Here is a 16,632-nt window from a genome sequence, read left to right as displayed (position 1 = left end):
TTTCGATTCCTCCTTGAAGGAACTTTCATTTTCAGCATCAATACCTTACCTGGCCAACACACCAGCATGGCGGCTCTTTTTCTTTGCAGATAACCGTCACCGTCGGTATCCCAAAGCTCATCCTATGCCAGGACTCAGACCGTCCCGTCCCTGAGACCGACGCGACCCATCCTGCTGCTGGGCCGCAACGGAAACCACCCGCGGCCGTTACACAGGGCTTGCTGAGGCCAATTCTGGGGACCTGGAGAATCCATCCACAGGACGCGAGCTCGTTTCGATGAGCGCGCGCGTTTAACGCATAATGCAGTGCGAATCTTGTCATGCGTCGGATAAACAGCCTGCCATCGCACACCTCCAACAGTTCGGACCTTTCAGGGTACCATCAACTCGGTCGAGGATCTATGCTTTCCCCATTGGATCTCTGGCGCCGCACCCCGAGGATGGATGTGGCGGCGACAGCTGGGGGAGATGTAACAAGATCAAAGGCTTCACGATGAATTACAAGCATACGGTCCCCTTAAGCTCACATTTTCAAACTCCCTATTGATATTCCAGGTGAGTGGGTTCAGGCCCGGCATTTCGCCGTCCACTTCGGAGCCGGTCCCGGTGTTTACTCCAACTCCGACAAACTTTCCAGATCAGGCAAGTGGCGACCCACTCTTTCCGACGACATCCAAATCATTTTCCCGCCGTGCGCCTGGATTAGTAGAACCAAAATTGGTGGTTACTGATCAGATTGCATCTTGCGCTGAGAGAGTGAGACACTGCTGTGACCGTTGCTTACACGTGGCAACGGCATATGGCTGATCATGGAGATCGACCCCACAGGTATGAGGTTGTACATGCCGCAAGGCGAGCATACATCAAACTTGGTAATGCCGAGAGGTGTCTTTGGCTATGACATGGATGATAGAGGGGCTTAGCAGAGGAGAAGGTTTACAGCACCGGACGCGCTGGAAGAAATGCTGGTCTACGAGTAATGTACGTAGAAACAGGGCTCGGTATCAACACAGACAATACACAAATGTACACACCAATCCATTCATGTCTAGCCGCTCTGCTCCACCAACGCTCCTGATTCAGCCAACAGCAAAAAGATGCAAAACCACAATGTGCTCCCCAAACTCCCAAGCATCTATAGCCTCCCAACAATATACATTGCACCATGAACCCACCCTCTCAACGCCAACTGCTCTCATTCCTCAATTTCCTCCATCGCGACATCTCTCTCTTCGCCCCAGGACTGTCCCCTCTACTCCTTCCCGCGGCTGTCTCACCGGCCCCGCGCGAGTCCCTCCCCCCGTCGGCCCCGCGCCTGCCCTCACCGCTGCCACCCCGGACATCTCCCGCCTTCCCGCTCCCTCTCCTGGCTTGTCCGCCCTGTCGTCCGCGCCTGCCAGCGCCCGGGTTCTCTTGTCGTTGGCCCGCGCGCGCCGTGGCTGGGCTTGGAGCCGGAGCCCGGGGGTTGACAGGCGCGCGCGGGACCGGGTTTGGCTGTAGCTGCGTCCAGCTCATGTCGGTGTTAAGAGTTTCGATGAGGGTGCGTCCACCCTGTCCCCTCGGCGGTGGTGGCAAGAGAGATTGGCGCGCGTGAGGGCGCACCAGACCCGGGGTTGCTTGGACGGGACTGGCCGCCGGTTCTTGGACCTCTTCAGCCCAGACCACAGTTGGGGTTTTGGCTGCTGGGACTGCGCTGGCTGGGGATTCTTCAATCTTCTCAGCCAAGTCTACAATCTGCTTCTTTGGTGCTGGGACGGGACTGCTCATCTCTTCGGTCCGGCTGCTGGTTGGAAAGCCGGGGGATGTGGGCGGCTTGCGGAATGTCCGCCACCCTCTTGGAGATGCGTCGGAGCTGCGTGAACTAGCCTGTGAACTCTCTGGAGAGGCGGCTACCAACTTGGACCACACAGCCTTGGTTTTGTCAGAACCTTTTGTGCTGTCTGCTGGGGCATTGAGTTTGGCCACCAGGGGCTGTTCTGTCTTGTCACAAACTGTGGCTGTATTCTCTGGCACCTTCTCACTCTTTTGAGTTGCGGTGCTGCTAGTTGGAGAGTATGGCCCTTTCTCAAATGGTGTTACTTGGTTCTCTGTTCGACCGTTGGGCGTGTCGATGACTCTCTGGTCACTCTTTGTAAACGTAAAATTGCTCGTCTTCTGACTCATGGTTCTGACACCTTTGGCACCACCGAATCTCTGGGCAACTTCGTGGCCACCCATGAGGGATGCTGAGCCGTCTGTTCGCTGCTCCTTCACTGACCCCTGATTCTGTGCCTTGTCTCTGGGAGTTTTTGTTTCTTGATGGCAGGAACGGTGAACTACTGCGGGTGACATGAGACCAGTCCTTGGAGGCTCCACACGATCCGAGTCTTCAACAGACTCTTCGCAGTCAACTCGACCCGATTCGCTCTCTACAAGCTTCTCTTTGGTGTATTTAGCCTGTTCATCCTTGAGACTGCCACAATTGTCGCGGTTTACAAGGCCTAGAAGAAGGACTTCATCCGAAAACCGCACCGACTTGGCGCTCCCAGTGCGAGACGAGTCACTCTCGGACCTCTTTTTGAGACAGCTTCCGGGGGGTGAAGGTGTCTCGAGCATCTGCTGAGCACGTTGGGGCGCCTCGGTTTGGGCGATATCGATTGTCGCGTTGGCCCTCTGTTGCTTATGCTTCGACGAGGACGACGCTGGGGTCCCGTGAAGAATGGCCAGCATCTCTTGAGTTCCAGCTTCAAGGCCCACAGCATTCTCGTATTGGGTTTCAGCTTGAGAGTGATCGTAGGTGGTCTGCTCGTCATGGCCCTCGTGGTAGCGCAGAGGAGTGAAGGAGCAGTTCAAAAATTCAGGCCCCCAAACCATGCTGGCTTCATGACGAGCGAGCTCCCTGGCCTGCTGGCGCATATCGTCATTCGTTGCCATGGCGTAAAAATATCTCGTCCATTCCGCCCACACAATCATACTCTTTTCCGCATTCCATTCCCGATTGTCCAGAAAGAGAGGCATGAGGTAATCTCCGCCCAGGCACGCGTTGTCGCCGTACATTTGTGCCAGATAGTAGTTGTTGTGATACGGAAAGTACTCGGCTGGGTACACGGCCTCGAAATCGACGAACTCCCGCACTGTGAGAGGAACATACGCTGGTTCATCCGTGTAGTACCAGAAAACCTTTCCGTTACGGCGAATACCGTACATGACGTCGTCGACAACCCTGCCAAACTTGCGAAGCATGTGCTCAATGGGTACCTCTCGGCCTATCAACAACTCCTAGGTGTTGGAAAGCTGGGCATCATACGGGAGCTTGTCGCGTACTTGGTTGGTCTGAGAAGGGGGCTGCCAGTGACTCTGGGTCATGGCGCTCTGTTCCTCGGTCGCAATGGTGTTGCTGGGAGTCTCGACATCAATTGGCTGTGGCTCAACAGTCTCCGCAGGCAGAATGGTATCATTACAGGCGTTGCCAGGGTTTGAGATGGGCACCTGTGACTTGCACCTGGTCTCATTGACCTGGCGTGTGACGTTGTCTTGTTTGAACCCTGGCACCATGGTGTCAACGATGGCCTCGCCGGTAGCGGTCGAAATTGCGCTAGTCAGAGTGGTATCGACTACTGTGGGAATGGAGTCATTGGTAACTTTGAAGCTTGATGTCCGAGTCGCGGTGACAGGTCCAGTGGTGGAGAAGGGGTTATTGACAGCCATTCTCTTCTTGACAACTGCCTCTCTCCTTTGACGCTTGTACTCACCATCAAATCTGGGCGGAGATAGCTGGTGTGCTGCTTCTTCAAGCGTTTTGTCTGTTGACAGGTCGTGGGTGTTTTCCGAGTGCTGAATGTGCCGGGCTAAACTGTCAGAGGTTCCTCGAACTCGGCTTCGGACCCATCTCGGCATGAGTGTGATGGTCCAGTCACTCTCGCCCTCGAGCTCACGCGACAGCTCGGTGCAGGAGAAGAGAGACGAGGCGGCGGGCTCGCAGTCCACCATGGAAAAGATCATCATCTTGAATTGACTTGTTACTGATCTGTGTTAGTCAGAGACGTTTACAGTTTGTAGGCGTGAAGCTAATGAATCGAGATACACTTACAGATAGTCACTTTTGCGATAACTGGTACTAATGGTAGTAAATACCGAGCTGAGAGCTTCGAGACGATGACGACGCGCGTATGGGAGGTCACGAGTTCAAATTGACGAGAAAACCAGGGAAATTTCTTTGGTGGCTGCAACCTCCAGAAAGGTAATATTTAGAAAGTGATGTCAGCGGAAGGGCGGGCTCCCCAGCGTGTTCTTGCAAGCGACAGTCCTTCGCTGTCTCTCTTTTGCGAGGAAAGTCGAAGTATACTATCAGTCAGAATCAATCAGATAGGCTTGGCCAACAAGAGGCAGCTGCTTCACGCGATCTTGAATGCGACCGGCTTCACCTGTATCGGTTGTTCGGAGAGCTGGTTGATCGATGAATGCGACTCCCAACAGTCGGTAACCAAGGAAATGAAGACAGGATAACTTGAAGGGGGTGATGGTATCGCTTCTGGTAGAGAATGTGAGAGGTAAAAATCGGTCGAAGGATTGCTGGGTCAGGCATCCTTGGACAACTGAGGTCGCTGGAGGAAAAAAGGGAAGCGGGAGAGAAGAAAGACGAGATCCGTGAATCATGGAAGAGGAAGAGCATCGAGTGGCAGCCCCAGCTCTTATTCACTGCATAATTATGGGGAGGAATGTCAACACAGCGTGCACTGGCCACCTCGGCAGGTTCGCGAAGACATTGCACTGTGGTGACGCGTTGGGAAGGAGCGACCGCGCTATTGCCAGCAGCATGCCTTTTTATTAATGATTTGTTCTGTTTCTCAGGTTGTGGGAGTGCCTGTCGACATGTATCTGTCCCCAAGCTTCGACTATCTGTCTTGAATGTCAAACTGTCATTATCTCGAGATCTTCGGAAAGGTAACCCAAGGCATAATGGGGATTGGTTGAGCAGCCCTAGAGCACCTGAATCAGTGTTTACTTCTGCAGCTTTTCCATCGCCACCAAGGGAACATTGGTTGACTGAAATACCAGAAACCAGGAGAGATTGGGTGGGAGGCCAGTAAAAATATCGATGAGGGAACATGGTACACCCAGATCAACGACCAAAGAAAAGCCATCCGTCCTCCGGAGCTAGCTCGAGGGTACCTAGCGATCATGTCCGTGCCTGGATAATGCGTGAGAAGTATACCGTCTCAGTACCTATGCACATTATCACCATGAGATGGCCGTATCACTTCCAGCCACATCAGACGACAGATAGCTTTGATTGTGCCAAGATTCTATATATAACCACAAAACTACACAAGCCAACCCATACCGAGGTACCAAACGCCGAAACCGCTGAAAACTAAACGAGTTAAAACAGTATTGCATACTCATGCGTATACTGTTTTTCTTGTTTCGCCAAGGTCATATGCCCATTTCTTTGCTCATTGCCAAGTATATCATCATCACTCATATCTTGCCATCGCTGTCTCTATTTTAACCTTTGGCAGTCCAGAGTCAACTGTTTCGCTGCACGAACCAATCTTCTTGTTTCCCAGAACCATTTTCCACACTCCTTGGCCTCCTCCCGTTCCCAGTTCATGTCCCTGGGCACGAAGAGCACGACGTCACACAACAGTTTGTTGTATGTCGGATCACAAGGGGTGCTGCAGGCAGCACTGCCATCTTCCCATTCATCGTCCACAGCATTGTCCACTTCCAGATTGAGTGAATCAGCGAGAGGGTTGGACGTGGAAACAGGGCTGGATGTCAAGACCTTGCGCTGCCCGCGTCCAGCTTGCCTCCTTGGACGTGGACGAGGTCCGGAGCTTCTCTCAGGGCCTGTTTGTGTCGCCTGGGTTGACGTGGACAAGGTCGGGAGTTTCTCTATGTGCACAATGGTAATTAGCGGCGTGTACAGACACAAGAGACTAGGGGAGAGTACAATTCTTCTCAGGCAACGCCAGCAGCGCAAGAGGGGTAACCGGGGCATTGAAGGCCTTCAAAAAAGGGACGGCGATCTGGACCTCTTCCACAGGCGGAGTTGGCGGTGGAGCTGAGGAGTCGGCGGCAGACACGTTCTTCTCGGGCAGAGCGAGTAGAGCGCAAGGTGTAACGGGCGAATTGAAGGCTTCGTCCATCCAAATCTTGTCGGCGATCAGGACGACCGGGGCCAGGGTGGATTCGGCTGCGAGTTGATCAAGAACGACTGTGGGCTGTTCGGGGACCGGAGTGGGAATAGCAACAGGAGCGTTAGACTCGGCATCCTTTTCCTCGGTAGCGGCAACGTCTTCTTGGTTCTCGACAGGAGCGACGGGGCCGACGGGACCGAAGGAGGACTCTTCGGAGGCATCGACCTGCAAGATCAGAGTCCTTTGGGGAAGCGCAAGAAGAGCGGCAGGTGTTACAGGTGCTGCAAGAGCATCATCCATCCATGTCGGGTCAACAGAAAGCAGTTTCATAGTAGGCGAAGCAGGTGCAGCAGCAGCGACGGCAGCCACGGTAGCAGTGGGGAAACCGTCACAGGGCTCGACAGGAGCGGGCAATTCCACCACTGCCGCGCCAACACCAGTCAAAGTATTCGGCAAAGCAAGAATCGAGTCGGGAGAAACGGGGGCATTCAGGCTCTCGTCGAGCCAAGCGTTGTCGGGAACCAAGGCGGGGAGCGGAGTGAACACGGCGACTGTCGGAGACGGTTGTTTGTCGGCGGCGCCAGTGTCGCTCGGGACAGAGGAAGCAGGAGTTTCGGGAGAGGTCTCGACAGGGGAAGTAGGATCGGTCTTGTCGTCGCCATCAAGAACCAGGCCAGCTGTTTGGGGCGAAGGCGAGACGACGGTGGGAATGGTGAACAAGGTCTGGAGGAAAGGCGTGATGGCGATGTTGTTCAGCGGTGGCCGGCCGCCAGACAGGGACCCGAACGGGGTGTGTTTTCGAAAAAAAGACATATTGGAATCGGCGACTCCCACGATGGGGTCGGCTGCATTGGTACTCATGTTGACGTCGGCCCGGTGGTCATGATCCGGACTCGGCGGCGGCGGGCTGTGGTGATGGTGACAGCAATAGGTGGTTTTTAGGGACCGCGGGCGGTGCGATAAGAAAAATTTGATTGCCGGCCGCGGCTCGCCGGCACATGCCGCCAGCCGAAACAGGGGTCTGTTTCAGCCTTACCCCGGGCCCACTGGACCGCCGGAATAGGAAAGAGATGCACATGTGTAGATAGCCTCGTTCCCAACAGTCCAGATTCACAGCCCGCACAACATGGGCGCTTCAACCTTCTTCCGCCCATTGAAGAGGAGTCTTGATACACCATCAAAGCAAGCGCATTCTGTCTCCTACAATCAACATGACGCTCCAGCACCTGGCCAAAACATCAACACCACCTGTCTCGAACATCCATCATCTGATCAGAGCAGCGCCACGAGCCTTGTCCAGAAAATGCCGTCGATCGCGAAGATGTCCCCAGCTTGGAATAACGGTAGCCCTGTCACATTCCTACCCGTATCCACCACATTACACACACCCATCAGTAGCTATTCGAGTCGATACCACACAGCAGCACCAGGGTAAACCTCACAGCTCTCCAACGAGAAGGGCATCGTACAAGCTAGGTACGCACCATCCTACATTAACCGAGGCTGCCACGTTCTAACTAGAGCCAACCGCATCGCAAGCGCTGCATTTTATCAACAAGCTGCCAAAGAGCTCATTTACCATCCCGCAACAATATGAGTGTCCTTGTGCCTGATTCCGCAGAGACTTTCGAGGTCGGCTCTTTAGATCCAGCCTCCACAGACTTTCGCCAAACTATTTCTCAGGACGTTGCCGTTATGTCTGTTCTCTGAGCCCATAGAAGCGAACGAGCCAGAGACAGAGACAGTCCGAGACTGCGATACCAACTTGAGGAAGACGACTACCCCCGTACGTCACGGCGTCCAGAACATCTATATCGACGATGAAGGACTTCTCAATCTCTGGAACCTTACAAATCTGCAAGGAATCTACCTTGTTGTAACTGTGGCTGGCACCCAAACTACCACTATGCGCCTCCCTCGGCGGCGAAACGGAACCAACGCACTCCTCCTGGTCTGGACAGATGTGGAAGAGGACCGTTATTATCTACCCGATCCTTTCGAGAAGGATGGAACATACGAGAGAAGCGATGTGGTTTTTCTTGGGCAAGTCTTTCCCCCACTTCATGCAAGCTTTAATACTGAGAGCTTTTGCATGAGCTGGCAAAATCAAGCTTTGCCCCGTCGGGGTCCGCGCAGGAGCCCGCAAAATCCCGGTCCAGGAACAAAACCGCCGTCCTTCTTGAACCCCTTCCACCCGTCGTTCACACATTCCCTCCCAAAGTTGGGACATCATCTCGCGCTGGATTCACCTATCTCTTCACAATTCGCCTGGCTCCAGCTGACACCCAATGTAAACTACAACCCCAGTATCCAGGCCGGGAACGGACCACCCAGCCATGATTCAGACTCCGACTACGACGGCCAAAGCGACACGGATGACTACAGCGTGCACTACACCACCTGGACCGGCCTGGAGTTCACCTCCTGGGCCGCACACAGCTACATTGATTCAGACGGACGCATGGATCTCTACAGCCTTCGTCAGCTCCGCGAAGCAGACTTGTATACCCATGGCGCCCTGCCCCGGTGTGACTGGTGGCGCTGGGAGGATCCGGACCAGCACCCTGGATCTGAGGGCCCTGATTTGGTGTTGATCACGCCAGAAGGAGATGAGTTTGAGCTGGATGACCCAAAGGAGTACGATGGATCGTATGCCGAAGAGACAAACCAAGCTAGTGAAAGTTGCGATGAGACGGATGATGACGCCGACGGGGGGAGCGAGACGGGGTATGCATTTGACGCTGCAAAGGGCATAATGTGGGCGGATGACGAGGCGGAGGATGACTATTGGGAACGGGTAGAAGGCCAAGGAGAGGAGTGGTGACATTTTTTTGATTGCGTGGGGGGCTGTGGGAGAGTTTGTGGAGTTTGGGCAGGGCAACGGAGGTGCCTCTTTCTAGACTACATGTATCGCTACCCAACCACTGGTTGGAAATGGACTGGAATTTCCTGGCGTGTAATGACGGCGATTCTACGGTTTCCACCCTACACGAAATTTCCGACCGTTGCGTATGTCCTGGCCAAGCCTCAAAAGGACCACTTGGAGCCACGAAAAAAGTTCCTTGCCTTTAACGTCACAATCAACCCCTCCTTTGCTGCTAAAGATCCATTCCCAAGCCGGCAATTCGCCTCTGTCGGTATGAACTCCCGGATCCGAGAAGCCGACTTCTCTAGTGCGCCGCGTGTAGTGCGATGTGGCCAATGGGCACGCCAAGGCGTATGGCGACGTTACACAGACGAGCTCTTTTCGTTCCCGCCCTGTTCCCAATATAATGCAGGTGAGATATGAGGTTGTGCTTGGGTTCCATTATGTGAAGCTGGAATCGGAGCAGAACTCCGTGAGTGCGGCTTAAGAAGAGACCAGGTCCCCAGTACATACGTTGTCTCGAGCTCCTATGGACACAGCAAATGAGATACTCTGTGAAGCCATCATGAGACTTTGCGGCGTCATACAGGTATCCTGCTTTGCAGGGTTGTTTCCGGCAAGCATCCAAGCCATCAAGGAGACATACGACTATGTCATCGTTGGGGGCGGAACCGCTGGCCTGACGGTTGGAGATCGTCTCAGCGAGAGTGGAAAACGTAAGGGAGTTATCTCATATCTCCTGCCTTTTGAGAAATCATCAACACTGACTCATGCAAAAGACAGCGTCTTAGTCATAGAGTATGGTTACCTGGGTGAGTGCAGGGACTTATGTTGGGCTCTATCCGTCTTGTGTTCTGACGTTGATGACAGAACCGGATGGTCAGAGGCCTGGAACGCTCTACAACATAACTTCGGCGCCAGTTGCTGGTCTCAACAACAGGACGTTCCCTGTGTCTATTGGATGTGTCGTTGGCGGGAGCTCGGCCGTCAACGGCATGGTTTTCCAGCGAGGAAACGCAAAAGACTACGACGTTTGGGGAGAGCTTGGCGGTGGCAATCCAAGAAGAGTCCGCTGGAATTGGGTTGACATGCTCAAGTACTTCAAAAAGAGCATCCAGATGACAGCTCCGAAGCCAGAGACAGCTGCGTTTGACCTCAGATACGACACCAAATACTGGGGCCGCAACCTTACGACCAACCATACCATTTTCGCCACCTTTGGCAATGTGATTAGCCCCAAGACTCGTGAGTGTCTTTTCATAAGTCTGTCTCAATATCCGTTCTAGCAACTCAACTCGTCTCTCTTATCAGATGCCTTCTATGAAGCGGCCAAAAGACTATCGGGGATGAAGGTCTCACCAGACGCTGGCAGTGGGCAGCTTGGCCTACAGTACTACCAAACTTCAACAAATCCATACACGGGAGAGAGGTCCTACTCCCGAACGGGCCATTGGGATGGTCTCAACCGCGCCAACTACGATCTTCTCACGGCAACTCGTGTGAACAAGATTGTTTTTGATCACCACAGAGCCGCAGGTGTTCAAATCTACCCCCGAGGTGAAAGCTCGAAAAAGACTACCATTCGTGTCAGAAAGGAAGTCATCCTAGCTGCCGGCGCCATTCATACGCCTCAGATCCTGCAGCTGAGCGGCATCGGACCTGCTGACCTTTTGAAACGTGCCGGGATACCGGTCGAAGTTGACCTCCCTGGTGTCGGGTACAATTTTCAGGATCATACCTTCATACCTGCAGTATCTTTCAGTTGTATGTATATCCAGGGCCTCTGAGGATGGACGGAACCAGCTAACAACTTACACTCTTCAGGGTTAACGTCACCACCAATCCCAGAGCACTTGAATATCACCGTGGTTGATGATGGGCTGGGAAGAACCTCGCTAGGATTATCTGTCGAGCTGCCAGTTGTTTCCCCAGGCTCCTTCAAGCGGATCGCATCCAAGTACGAGTCTCAGGATCCGGCTACATATCTACCCAAAGGTACCGACAGAACCATCATCAGAGGCTATCGTAAGCAGCAACAGATCTACGCTCGCGAGATGCGAGCCAAAGACTTCTCTTTTCTCCGCGCAACCTTTTCGGGTGATCCGTCTTTTGTCCCCATTATCATCCACCCCGTCAGCCGCGGCACCGTGTTGATCGACCCGGCCGCAGGCAGCGACATTGAAGTCGAGCCGATCGTGAACTACAGGGCCGCCTCGAACCCGATAGATGTGGATGTGGCGGTTGAGGAGATCAAGTTTTTGCGGAGGTTCATGACCACGGGGGAGTTGTCTAGGTACAATGCCACCGAGGTCGTGCCAGGGCCTGGGTATGAGTCGGACGAAGCGCTTGGGGCATGGGTGAGGGCAAATACCATTCCCAGCGTATACCACCCAGTTGGGACGGCAGCCAAAATGCCGAGGGAGTGGGGGGGAGTGGTAGGGGAGGACTTGATGGTCTATGGAGTGAGGGGCCTGAGCGTGGTGGATGCGTCGATGATGCCGACAATTGTTGCTGGTACCACAAGCATGACGGTATATGCGGTTGCAGAGAAGGTGAGAATCGATCTTGACTTTTTCTTGGTGAATTTACAAGCTGACAAGCGTGAACAGGCGGCTGATTTGATCAAGTTGAGGGCTGGTACAATAGTCTGATCAAAAGGGATTCGTCGAGTGCCTGGATGAGTTAGGCATGGAGTGTTCAATCAGTGTCTGTTCGTCTGGCAGTGGTATCTAGATGGTGGATGAACCTCAGCGGACATGTCTCCTTGCCCCACCAGGCACCTCATGTCGGAAATGGAATGAGCATGCTGGGATATCAGACACAAGTTTATTCACCAGTGTAAACGCCCTACAAAGTCACAAGTAAATTTCACTTCCAAGCTCCCAATTCACCCAACGGAGCAACTCAGGCTCCAGTTCCATGGATTCAGCCTGGCATGTTTAACATCACAGTCCCAGTGAATTGGCCTGAGCATTGCCAAAAGTTCGGATCATGCACTCGGGTACCTCTTCCCTACCCAATCGATGCGATATCTGACATGAGCAACTGGAGTCAGACCCACATCAAGACTTTGAAGAGCGGTTGGGGACGCCGGCTGGACCCAGATACCACTGTAAAGATCTGTCTCTCCTGTTCCCTCCTACACTTCCATTTCCTTTTCGCATCCACACCTGAATTGGGAGACTCAACTCTCAGTACCAATTCTCACATCTAAGTCGCCTCCTTCAGTAAGACACACGACACAATCAACGCGATGAGGAGATTCATCGTTGGCTTGGCGGCACAACTCACCACTGTCACTATCCCGACTGTCTCCGCGGGGAGGTCCAGGGATGGCTGGAAAGATGTAACACACGGCTTCAGCCTTCAGAACTTACCGGCCGAATTCCAGCAAACCCCTCCCCACTCGCCGGATTACACACGGACAACCCTCGGGGTGTTGCGCCCAGCAAAAGCAAGTTGATCCGGGACTCCACCCACATGTCTAGACAGTTGGTTGGCCAACAGTGATTGACTTGCGGGCAAATATAGCGGTCCGGTCTGATCCGACTCTGGTAGCTTTGAAGGCTACATGAAGAAGTTGGCCGAGAAGAAGGCTGCTACCGGCAATACTTTTGGTTACTGCTGAACGACAACAATACCTTTTGGCTTTCCACTGTTGGCTCCCATGGAAAGGTATGTCTCTGGCGCTATCCATCCTAATCTGTGAAATGAAATACCAACTTCATTATTCAATAGGCTCCATTGGCCGAGAATAACTATGTCCTTTACAGAAACGTCCTGGACTACGGGCCCGACAACACTGGGACCAATAACACCAAGGAAGCAATCAATGCTGCCATCATGGATGGTAACCGAGGTTTTGAGGACTGCGGAAGCACTACCGTTCGCCCAGCTCTGATTTACTTTCCACCCGGTACCTACAAGATCTGCACTCCTATCATCCAATACTACTTCACACAGTTCGTCGGTGATCCCAATAACCGGCCCATCATCAAGGGATGCGAGACCTTTACTGGAATTGCCCTCATGGATGTCAACCCCTATATCCCCGGCTCAGGTATCAATTGGTACATTTCCCAAAACCAATTCTTTCGACAGATTCGCAATTTCGTCTTCGACCTCTAGTCGATGCCCGCTGCTACCGACGAGAATGGATAGCCCCTGGCACCAACTGGTATTCACTGGCAGGTTAGTCAGGCCTGTACATTGCAAAACCTTCTTTTCCAGGTGCCGACATCTGACAATCTTGGAAAGCTTCTACCCATATTGGCATCTTCACCGAGAACGGCTCGGGAGGGTTTGTTTCAGATCTCGTCTCTGAGGGCGGTGCTATCGGGTGGCGAGTGAGTTCTCAGCAGTACACGGCTACATCCCTACAGTTCAAGAACTGTAGCACTGCTGTAGACATTGTGTGGGATCGGGGTTTCAACTGGCACAAGATCGAGATTGATGGCGGCAGCGTTGGCTTTAACATCAGCGGAATTGATGGCCTTAACGACCAGGGTATCGGCTCAGTGTCCATCATTGACTCGGTTGTCAAGAACGTGCCCATCGGAATCCTCGCTGCTCCCCGTGCTGCGGACGCGGTTCTTGACAATACGATTTTCACCAACGTCTGTATCATTATGGTGCTCAGCGGAACAAAGGATCCCATCATTGAGGGCACCAGTGGTACCAAGGAGCTCACCCTGCGGGAGTGTGGAAAGCAATACATTCACAATCAAGGCCGGTCTTCCATGGGCCAATCTATTGACGACCGTCCCCGACCCGCGCCCTTGCGTGATGGCATGGCAAACTGTTTACTCGTCTGAGACCCCAATACGAGAGTCTACCAGTTTCTTCCTTCCTCGTAGTGCCCGTCATCGCCTTGTATCCTCGATATGCCACCAACCACACTTGCTGCCCCTACCACGATCTACATCGACCCGTACACGACCGAGGTCGAGGTTGGACAAATGCAAAACGGAACCTTTAGCGCCACAACTACGACTTTGACAGTCGCTGTGGCCTCTATCGTCACAAGCGTCATTCCAATGGCCAACTACAATTACACGGGTGAAGAGAGTGAAGGTGCTCCGTTGTGGATCATTCCCAGCACTGACATTCCACCAGCTCCCGTGGTCCTCACCAAACCCGATGGCGCGGTGACAACCCGGACTCTCACCCTTCCGCCATGGCCGCAGATTACATTCAGTGGCGAGAAAGCCAACTCTTGCCCCCCGTTCCCTCTGTCCACACCGTCACATTTACGGGTTCTTGGTACTCTTCACGGCCGCCCCAACATATACGATGACTGTCACAGACACACCTGGAGCCTCCAATACTGCGTCGGTATACACCCTCGCTATACCAAATCCATCTGATGCATCGTCGTCCGTCAGCCTCATCACCTTCACCAGTCAACTCAGCTTTCCACTGCCGGTGCCCCCTATCTTCACATCCACTGTCCATACAGTCACCTTCACTGGTTGGTGGGATTTCTCAGTTGGCACGGCTCCTCCAACCTACGCGATGACCATCACCGACATCCCTGGTTTGGCCAGCAACTCCTTGATGTATACGTTTACTCCACCACAGCCGTCTGATGCAACAACCACCGTCAGCGCCATCACATTCAACACTCAATTCTCGATTCCGATTACCACGCCCCCAGTACCCCCCGAGTTTGCAACCACCACGCTTGTGCTACCGACACCGCAAACCTTTTACCCACCGGTCGTTGACCCATGCCCAGTGAATCGAGTATATCTAAAACAGGAAAGTGTCTGGGTTTCTGCTCCCACTGACTGTCTGGCTGGTGCGAAGTCCATAACCATTCCTTGGGACTGTCCACCAACCACAGCCAAGTGGTTGCCCGTCCCCGAAGCAAGCTTTGATTTTGGCTGTACACTACACTGGTGTCGGGACAGGTCTTCCCACTTTCACTGAATTTTCTACAGGAGTATACATTGAGCTACTGGATAAGATGCCTGAAGACGAGAATGAGGACAACACGAGTCATTGTGACGGCTTTAAAATTCTTTTCGTGAGTGCTCATCACTTGAAAGTCACTTACAATCTTACTGACAATTATCCAAGATTTGTATTCCTTTGCCTCACTTCAACGTTGACTGTGAGTGGGTGAGACTGCATTTCCCCACGGCCGGCCCTTTTGTTATAATCGGCCCGCCACCGATCCGGTTGCCTCCCATCCCGGGTATTGAAATCCACTTCCCACCGTTACCCGGTCCGTGACCACCAATCACGTAAGTTCTTTGTCCTACCGAAGCCCCAAGAAGAGAGAAATTTATAGGTATTGTGGTTCAGTGAGGTGGGTTCTTGTCACAAGGTGTATAGTATCAAGTAGTCAGATGGAGGGGGTGAAGTTGGCTGTGTTTCTCTGCTATGTCTTGCTTCAAAAGTCCCCAATTCAACCACCTAGAAGTGGGCCCATCCTGCCTTCCCACAGTACCAGGTACTAATCAGACGACAACTGAGCAGCACTGATCCACATGGTCACCCTGTGGCCCCTGAGGAGGATCCAACGAACTGCGAGTCAAAAGAGGCCGAGATATGCGCCACCTCGACCTTCGTCTCCACAACTGTGATCAGCAGCTCAACAACCACAATCACATCTTCGGCAACCACGGAATGCAACACTATCACGGCCTGCGTGGTCACTGATGTTGATCAGGACACCACAAGCATGAGTGACGAATCTGCTTGTCCTTTAGCAACGCAGCCTGCCGCCGAACTCCTGCGTCGAATCAGCGATAACGCGACTGCTCCACCTGACGGCGAAGATACCCACCAGCTTGACAACCTCCCAGACCGTGACCCACCGGAAGCGGGCTATGATCACTGCATGATTTGGCCAAAACATCCCGGAAACCATGACGAAGTGGCAAGATCACTACCTGGCTCAAAGCCAACGGGGAATATGGGCCAGATCACCTGGCCAAATCGAGCTATGAAAATTACAAGGAAGTCATAGCCAAAGGTTTTGTAGGCGGTGACCGCAGTGATTGAAGCTTCGTCATCTTTGTGGAACGTATGAGAGAGTGCCACATGGAAGTCTTGCGAACTCAAGTGACGGACGAGATCGTGCAGATCGAGGGCGTGTATGGGAGAGGACGGCAAGCATACAACCAGGGTGAAGATTCCACTACAGACGACGATTACAGCGATGAATCGGACGACTACGACGATTCGGACGGTTCGGACAGCGTTGGAATCTTGGGTGGCGGGGGTAATATTTTCGATAACATGGGCATCGACGTCAACAAAAGCTCTCCCAGTCATAGACGATTGCAACGACGTCGAGTGGGGACATTTGGTGGTACGAGCGTTTGGGAGCTCACAAATGGCAGTAGTCCCCCTGGAGAAGTGCACTGAGACATCGGGGGGGGAGGGGTTTAAAATGGGGAGAGCTTTACTACAGCGCTGATGACTCTTTCGGCAAGGGCCAGGTTGTTATCTCAACACAAGAATATATAACGGACAGTAACGTGGAAATGAAATTGGTAACAGAGAATGGCCCCGACGATAGCTGGGAGCGGCCCGAGATCCCGAAAGCTCGATCCATTCGTCTGGAGCGATGATTCACGATTTAAGACTGTGAAGGCTGAAGAAATCGTCTTCACGGTACGGGAGTGTTAGCCA

General features: G+C 53.2%; 5 protein-coding genes across 5 annotated transcripts; 3 read left to right on the top strand and 2 right to left on the bottom strand.

The window, feature by feature from the left end:
* Nucleotides 1–301: 301 nt before the first annotated feature.
* Nucleotides 302–1,656, top strand: QC764_100445 (uncharacterized protein; the record flags this gene model as incomplete). The annotated part of the gene is made up of 3 exons (XM_062941264.1): nucleotides 302–511; nucleotides 570–606; nucleotides 829–1,656. 3 exons carry the CDS (start codon nucleotides 302–304, stop codon nucleotides 921–923), a joined length of 342 nt encoding a protein of 113 aa, XP_062804097.1. The 3' UTR covers nucleotides 924–1,656.
* On the bottom strand, nucleotides 1,180–3,984 carry QC764_100450 (uncharacterized protein; the record flags this gene model as incomplete). Its single annotated transcript, XM_062941265.1, has 2 exons — nucleotides 1,180–3,237; nucleotides 3,304–3,984. The coding sequence occupies 2 exons, from the start codon at nucleotides 3,982–3,984 to the stop codon at nucleotides 1,180–1,182; spliced, it is 2,739 nt and encodes a 912-aa protein (XP_062804096.1).
* A 1,210-nt stretch (nucleotides 3,985–5,194) lies between these two features.
* Nucleotides 5,195–7,709, bottom strand: QC764_100460 (uncharacterized protein). Its single transcript, XM_062941266.1, has 2 exons — nucleotides 5,937–7,709; nucleotides 5,195–5,877 (listed from the first exon to the last, which is right to left on the bottom strand). The coding sequence occupies exons 1-2, from the start codon at nucleotides 6,981–6,983 to the stop codon at nucleotides 5,761–5,763; spliced, it is 1,164 nt and encodes a 387-aa protein (XP_062804095.1). The 5' UTR covers nucleotides 6,984–7,709; the 3' UTR covers nucleotides 5,195–5,760.
* Nucleotides 7,710–9,553: 1,844 nt separating this feature from the next.
* QC764_100470 (uncharacterized protein) lies at nucleotides 9,554–11,880 on the top strand (the record flags this gene model as incomplete). The annotated part of the gene is made up of 6 exons (XM_062941267.1): nucleotides 9,554–9,704; nucleotides 9,768–9,800; nucleotides 9,859–10,233; nucleotides 10,300–10,752; nucleotides 10,813–11,540; nucleotides 11,598–11,880. 6 exons carry the CDS (start codon nucleotides 9,554–9,556, stop codon nucleotides 11,637–11,639), a joined length of 1,782 nt encoding a protein of 593 aa, XP_062804094.1. The 3' UTR covers nucleotides 11,640–11,880.
* A 775-nt stretch (nucleotides 11,881–12,655) lies between these two features.
* QC764_100480 (uncharacterized protein) lies at nucleotides 12,656–13,802 on the top strand (the record flags this gene model as incomplete). The annotated part of the gene is made up of 4 exons (XM_062941268.1): nucleotides 12,656–12,663; nucleotides 12,762–13,048; nucleotides 13,090–13,179; nucleotides 13,246–13,802. The coding sequence occupies 4 exons, from the start codon at nucleotides 12,656–12,658 to the stop codon at nucleotides 13,800–13,802; spliced, it is 942 nt and encodes a 313-aa protein (XP_062804093.1).
* Between the last annotated feature and the right edge of the window lie 2,830 nt (nucleotides 13,803–16,632).

The sequence above is a fragment of the Podospora pseudoanserina genome, chromosome 1 (genome assembly GCF_035222485.1).
Source record: "Podospora pseudoanserina strain CBS 124.78 chromosome 1, whole genome shotgun sequence".
NCBI lineage: Eukaryota > Fungi > Ascomycota > Sordariomycetes > Sordariales > Podosporaceae > Podospora > Podospora pseudoanserina.
This window is presented reverse-complemented; position numbering and strand designations above follow the sequence as displayed.

Bases quoted from the DNA above. Each gene is read 5' to 3' on its own strand.
- QC764_100460 (XM_062941266.1), bottom strand. From the start codon at position 6,983: ATGAGTACCAATGCAGCCGACCCCATCGTGGGAGTCGCCGATTCCAAT. The intron at 5,878-5,936 runs TGTACTCTCCCC...TTGTGCACATAG, and splicing joins TGGCGTTGCCTGAGAAGAAT to AGAAACTCCCGACCTTGTCC.